At 46.0% G+C, this 6,552-nt stretch overlaps 1 protein-coding gene across 1 annotated transcript; it reads right to left on the bottom strand.

Annotated features, from left to right (window-relative positions):
* Nucleotides 1-1,856: 1,856 nt before the first annotated feature.
* LOC143940193 (lysosomal-associated transmembrane protein 5-like) lies at nt 1,857-5,975 on the bottom strand. The gene has a single exon (XM_077461330.1). It carries the CDS (start codon nt 5,912-5,914, stop codon nt 5,189-5,191), a length of 726 nt encoding a protein of 241 aa, XP_077317456.1. The 5' UTR covers nt 5,915-5,975; the 3' UTR covers nt 1,857-5,188.
* Nucleotides 5,976-6,552: the final 577 nt, after the last annotated feature.

Here is a 6,552-nt window from a genome sequence, read left to right as displayed (position 1 = left end):
CCAAAGTAAGGAGAATCCCCATCTTAGAAAACTGTCACCAAAACAGTTGTCTCCATTCAAAGATTTGACTCTTAGCCCCCATTTTCATAGTACTGCCTCCACATTCCTGTAAAATTATTTGGTTAGTGAGTCTAAATGTAACTGCATAATCCAATCTGTACCAGGTGTTTGAGCATATGGTCAGTGTTTTGGAAAAGGAAAAAAAAGTACACTGAGCACAATGTACAGATTACCAAAAACACATGCCACACAGGAAGGAAAAAAATAAAATAAAAAAGGGCCCATTGAACATGTGGCAGAGGTTCTATCTCAGCACTGAAAAGGTTCCTTTAGCAGGCAAGTCTGCCATAAAGTATAAGGCTAGATTCACACTAGTGCAATGCAATGCAATTTTGATCCGATTTTCAGCCTACATTCACATTGGAGGCAGAGCTTAACCCGCACAATTTTAAACCCGCATTTCATTGCAAGTTCGGGACTGATTTGACAGACATCTGTCACACTCCAATTTGGCATGCCAAATCCGCTCGATGTGAATGGAGGCTTAAAGTGATTTTGTAAGGCAGCTGCAATGCCACTTGGTGATTATTTGATTTTTTTTTAATGCGTGTTTTTCTACTGCAATTATTGCTGTCAGCCACCAGGGATGAGTCATTGGTTGTTAAGGAGCCGGCGCCCACAGATTCCCCACTGACAGTAGACAAATAAAAAAGGGCATTAAACATACACGACCAACCCCCCCCCCCCCTCCAAATGTAAACAAAGGGGTGGGGTTAACCACTGACAGCAGTGATTAGGCACCAGCAGGTGCCTACTTCTAACAAGCACAAACACGCATTAAGAAAAAAAAATTGTTTTTAAAACCACAAAGCGCACTGCATTGCACCAAAGTAGCACAGGGTCCTTCCCTACAGTGGAATCGCAGCTGCCCTGCATTGATGTGAGCTGGCAGCTTTTCGAGCAATGTTACTTCCAATATGCTGTGCATGCAGCCACATGATAGTAATGTTAAAACGTGCTAAATAATTCATGTCAGGTGTATCAAAACAAAAAAAGGTATTCAATGCCAATTTCTTTCCAAAGCAGCAACAGCCTTAGTAGAAATGCCAGCCACCCATCTCCCTCACAAACCGCTGCTGCTTGGAACCCTGTGTGTAAAGCATTGGTCTTTTTGCTGAGGTCTGACGCCACTTAATGAGCCAAAGCTCAGCAATCAATCAGAAGATTGCAGAGCTTAAAGCAGTTGTATGCCCACAGGAGGGGGGAAACACAACATCTGTAAGGCAAAGGCATAATGAGCTAGTATGCAGCACATACTTGCTCATTATGAAATACTTAGAACGAGGTGTCAGTATCTGATCCAGGTCCTTGCCGAGGAAGCTGACATTTTGCCCTCTGCGTGTCTTCCGGGATGTCACTCCTGCACATGCGTGAGTTTTTCTTCCCGGCATCGTCCACCGGACCTTTAGCCGGGCATTCACAGCGCACGTGCCCCCTGACATCAGTGGCTGCATGCAAAGTGAATATCTGCTAAACCGTACAGGTTTAGGAGATATTCATTCTACCTATTAGGTAAGCCTTATTATAGGCTTTACCTGTAGGAAAAAAATAAACAAAACAATTGTTGCGGTATACAACAGCTTTAAAGGTTCTGACTCAGTAGGGAGCTTTGTATACTTGCAGAGAGACCACTACTTCCACAATAGCGTCAGGCTGTACCAGCTTCCGAAAGAAAAACGAACACTTTGCACACCTTTTCTTTTGATGCACCTGCAATGTATTAGGGATTTAAAGTAATACGAGAGCCTAAAAACCAAGAATAAAGTTCAAATTATGCTTCCAAAACCAAACAAATGGAATGTTAAAAGTTGCTTTATTATTTCGAAGTTGTACATACTGCTACCATGTTTATAGGAAACATTCTTTGGTGCAAAGCAGGCTTGGACAGCTTTGTGTGCTCAGGCAGCAAGTGAAACTGCCACAGCATTAGGCAGAGTGAGAAAGGTTGTCGTTTAAACAAGGAAAAGGCAAGTTATAATCAACACTGATTTAATTAACTATGTCACCATTGAGTTCTCATTGATTACTATAGAAAAAAACACTAAAAACAATCTGATTGCAAGCCAGATAATTCAACAGTATCATTAAACAAAAAAAACGACTTAAAAAAAATAAAGTGTCAATATTAAAACACTAGGCGCTGGTGACTTCCCATGCAGATCTTTAATCCACTTCTGTCACATATCCATGGATGGATTACATGCTGCACCTACGTTTCTATTAAACCCTCTACACAGCACTGATCAGGGAAATCTGCTTAAACAAGGCACAAGTTACTAATGTGAAAAAAAAAAAAAGGGAAATTGCAGGTAAAGAACAAAGAGGACACCATGAACATAAAAATTAAATTCCTGTACATTAGATATTCCCTGACCACCACTTGCCATCAACTACTTTCAATGACCTGTCACGGTCCTCATTTATAAAAGTGTGTAAAGAGACTTATCTCAGACAAAAAGATTCCCTTCTCAGCTCCACAAAAAAAGGAGAATTAGTTCTTACTGGACAACATATATTGTCCATGACAATACTTATTTTATAGTGCACATGTGCATGGATTTCATTACTCTGTACAATTCAGGCAAACCACTTATGACCCTGCTCACAGCTCAATGTTTTCTTCTATGTTCTCATATCTGGAAAAAAAAAAAAAAAAAAGTATGGTGCCAACACTTCTATGCATGATTCAGCATCATGTCATGATTATGCAACATCTGCAGTTCTAACACAAAATGTGTTCTATATAAAATGGTCATGCCTTTACAGATACATATCTATGTATGAGGGCCTTACATGACACCGAGCAAATACTGGACACAGCTCAAACTCCAATCTTGCCCCCTCCACCCTTGAAGTGCGTAATGTAAAAATCCCTCTCCCCAGGACTGCATAGTTAGCAAAAGCAATTGCTGACACATAGCATCTGCTCCAATGAAGCTTTATTAGAACACAACCTGCACCAAGGTAACAACCGATAACATGTTGGTATGGTTAAAGACAAAGTGCACTGACCTAAACAATCGCATAGCCTTGCTACACAGATATATAATGGCAAACTGACAGCTGCGGTCTCCACTGTTTACATCCGGAGGTGAAAGGCTCCCTCTACAGGCAGCGGCAACACAATACAACCATATAGAATTCTATTGGGCTGTCTTCCAGTCAGGAGATGGGGGCAGATGAGGCCTATAGACATTTATACTGCTCAGGCATGGCCAAGAGAGGGAGCCTCTCACTGCTGTATGTAAACAGAGGCCACAGCCATCAATCTATGTATAAATCTCGAGAGGGTGAGATTATCTGGGTTGGGGTTATAGGATAAGTTCACCTTCTATAACATGTTACAGACATATCCAGGGTGTAACATATTACAGATGACAGGGGATCATTTAAAATTAGGTGCAACTTGTTAAAATGTGCACTTATTCTTTAAGGCTACATAGGCTGAAATATTTTAGCAGCTGTTACCTTGTGTGCAGGATACAGTCTTGATGTATGCTCTGTCCAGGTAATTGTTTTTGTTACTTAACACTGTTCAGAATGATCTGCACATGGACAAACTCTGCTGATAACTAGAACAGTCAAGACAATTGTATAAGACTGTCAATTTCCACATTTCAAAAGAATTGCATAGTGTTCTGGAAAATCTCTGCCAAAGCAGACCAATTGCTTCAGCTGAGCACAAAGTCAGGGAAATATTTGCTCTTCTAACAGTCACCTGACTATAAAGCAGGCAATACACTTTTAAGCCTGTGGGCTAAACAGAAGGGGGGAAAAAAATCCTCCGTCCATGCTATAAGGTGTGGATGAACGCCTCTCCTGCTGCGGCATATGTATTTCAAATACCTGAGCAGGGGCTGCACATGATTAGATGCATCTGCTGCTCAGTTGGAATTTTCCCAGCAGGCTCCTTCAACAAAAGGTGATTAAACAACTTCTGTTGACTGAAATCAGGCCAGCACAGCCATAGGAAACCACTGAAATATACACAGTACATAGCGTCACTAGAGATTAGCACCGTGTCTAGTATGGCTCACTACAGGGTCCCAGCAAATGGTCACCTGTAAGTCACCATCATAAAACTCCTATTATAAAACGGTTGAGCAAAGTGTGGGGAAAACAGAGACCAGCACAAACCAGAACAGCTGTAAAAACAGATCTACCATGGCTATGCTAACTGGAGCCATTTCTCCCTTCTACCAACTACACAAAGTTGTTTCAGAGGACGGAAGTCACTGAATGGATGGAGATCAGACATCTGCTGGACGAAATGAAGTCATAACTGTAAGAGTCCATGTAAATGAAGGGGCGTTTTCCAGGGCACTCCTGCCATGTATGAAGTAGGAGGCCACATCCTTGAGTACAGCTGACCAGGGGGAGCCTATGTGATCAAGGGCTCCATGGATGAAGCAAGACAGACCTACAGTACAGCTGATCAAGGGAGCCTATGAGATGAGGGGGGCTCCATGTATTAAATAGGACAGCTGATCAGGGGTGCCCCTGTGATCAGGTGGCTGCATATATATGAAGAAAAGTCCTGGTGCAGATCATGATTCGGGGGTTCTACCTATGATGCAGGACAGGTTCTATAGCACAGCTGATCAGGACGCTCCATTGTATGAAGGAGGAGGACAGGTCTAGGTCCTGATCAGGGGGGCTCCACCGATGAAGTAGGACAAGTCCCAGAGTACAGCTGATCAGGGGTGCCCGTGTAATAAGAGGGCTTCCATGTATGACAAGTCCTAAAGTTATGGTTTAGGTCCTGATCAGGGGTGCCCATGTGACGAAGGTGCTTCATTTATAATGCAAGACAGGTCCTAGAGCACAGCTGATTAGGATGACAGGTCTTAGTCCTGATCAAGGGATCTCCATTGATGAAGTAGGACAGGTCCTGGAGTACAGCTGACCGGGGTGCCCATGCGATCAGGGGGGCTGCATGTATGAACTAGGACAAGTTCTGGTCTAGACCCTAATCAGGGGTGCCTGTGCGTTGGGACGGAGGGGGCTCCAGGTATGAAGGAGGACAAGTCCTAATCAGGGGTGCCTGTGTAATGAGGGTGGGGGGCACAGGAGTTCCATGGTGTCCTATCAGAATCAGACATGTGCCTGCTGGGTGAAGGGAGTCCTCCTAACACCCGGATCCAGGTGGGCCCCTTATGAGCTCCTTCTCGGGCTCGGCCGGCAGGGCCTGGCTGTAGGGGGGCGGTGGGCTGTCCTTGGCAGGCATGTTGATGGCCTCTTCGTAGGAAGGAAGGAGTAGTGGGTTCTTCTCCTGGCCGGTGGGCACTACGATTAGAGCCAGGCCGTCTGGCTCCCCTGGCGGAATGCTGACCCTGGTGAGCAGGTATCGGTAGTAGGTGAGCACACAGCGGATCAGGTAGATCTTCAGCAGGAGGAGCAGCAGGGACAGGGCGATGAAGAGCACCGAGCCCCCGGCCACCGCCGATTTGTCTTGCTCGTCCAGGCCGGGTAGGTAGGGCCTAGTGCTGACCATACGGAGCTCGGAGGGGAAGCGCACGAAGAGGCCGCAGAAGAGCAGCAGGGAGCCCAGGAAGTCAATGATCTGGAAGGCCAGGAAGGGCAGCAGGAGGCCGGGGCGGCGGCGGAGGACACCGAACAACAGACACAGGCTGAGGAAGAGGAGTACGAAGGCCAGAGAGTACATCACGGCCACCGGGCCCGGCGAGCTGAGAGGACCGGGACACACCCCGCCGCATTTCACCACCGCCACCGTCTGCCATACCAGAGACTGCAGGCTCAGGAACACGTAATACACCGCCACCCCCAGCACCACCGAGCGGATACTGAAATAACCGCAACACCGCGGCGGCTCCTGGGTCCCCAACACCATCATTGCTTCTCACACCACTCGACTCTGCTTTCCGGGATGTGTTCTGAGGGGGGAACCGGAAGTGGGAGTTCTTATGAGTAGAGCGGCGCCCCGCCCATAAAGGATGTACGTCACCTGGGAAGTTCCTCCCTATGCCAGGAAGTCACAAAATAATGATTGTTTCATGGTTACAAGTTTATGGACAGAGTCCTGGGACTGCAATGAAGTGTCAAGAAAAACTGTCCTCTACAAGTTAACCGCTTCCAGACCCATTAGAACCGCCCACCCACACACACAATAAAATTACTTAGAACCACTCCCCCCCCCCCCCCACACACACACACACACGAATTACTTTGAACCCCCTTCCCCCCACACATACAAAATTACTTAGAACCCCCCCCCCCCCACACACACGAAAATTACTCCGACCCCCCTCACACACACACACACACACACACACACACACACACACACACACACACACACACACAATAAAATTATTTAGAACCCCCCCAACACACACACAAAATTACTTAGAACCCCCCACCCACACGCACACACAAGAAAATTACTTGGAACACCCCCACACACAATAAAATTACATAGAACCTCCCCCCACACACAAGAAAATGACTTAGACCCCCGCCCCCCACATACAC

The sequence above is a fragment of the Lithobates pipiens genome, unplaced genomic scaffold (genome assembly GCF_037356315.1).
Source record: "Lithobates pipiens isolate NorthernLeopardFrog02 unplaced genomic scaffold, aLitPip1_a1.2 Scaffold_3, whole genome shotgun sequence".
Taxonomy (NCBI): Eukaryota; Metazoa; Chordata; class Amphibia; order Anura; family Ranidae; genus Lithobates; species Lithobates pipiens.
This window is presented reverse-complemented; position numbering and strand designations above follow the sequence as displayed.

Excerpts from the sequence above, each read along its gene's own strand:
- LOC143940193 (XM_077461330.1), bottom strand. The coding sequence starts at position 5,914 with ATGATGGTGTTGGGGACCCAGGAGCCGCCGCGGTGTTGCGGTTATTTC.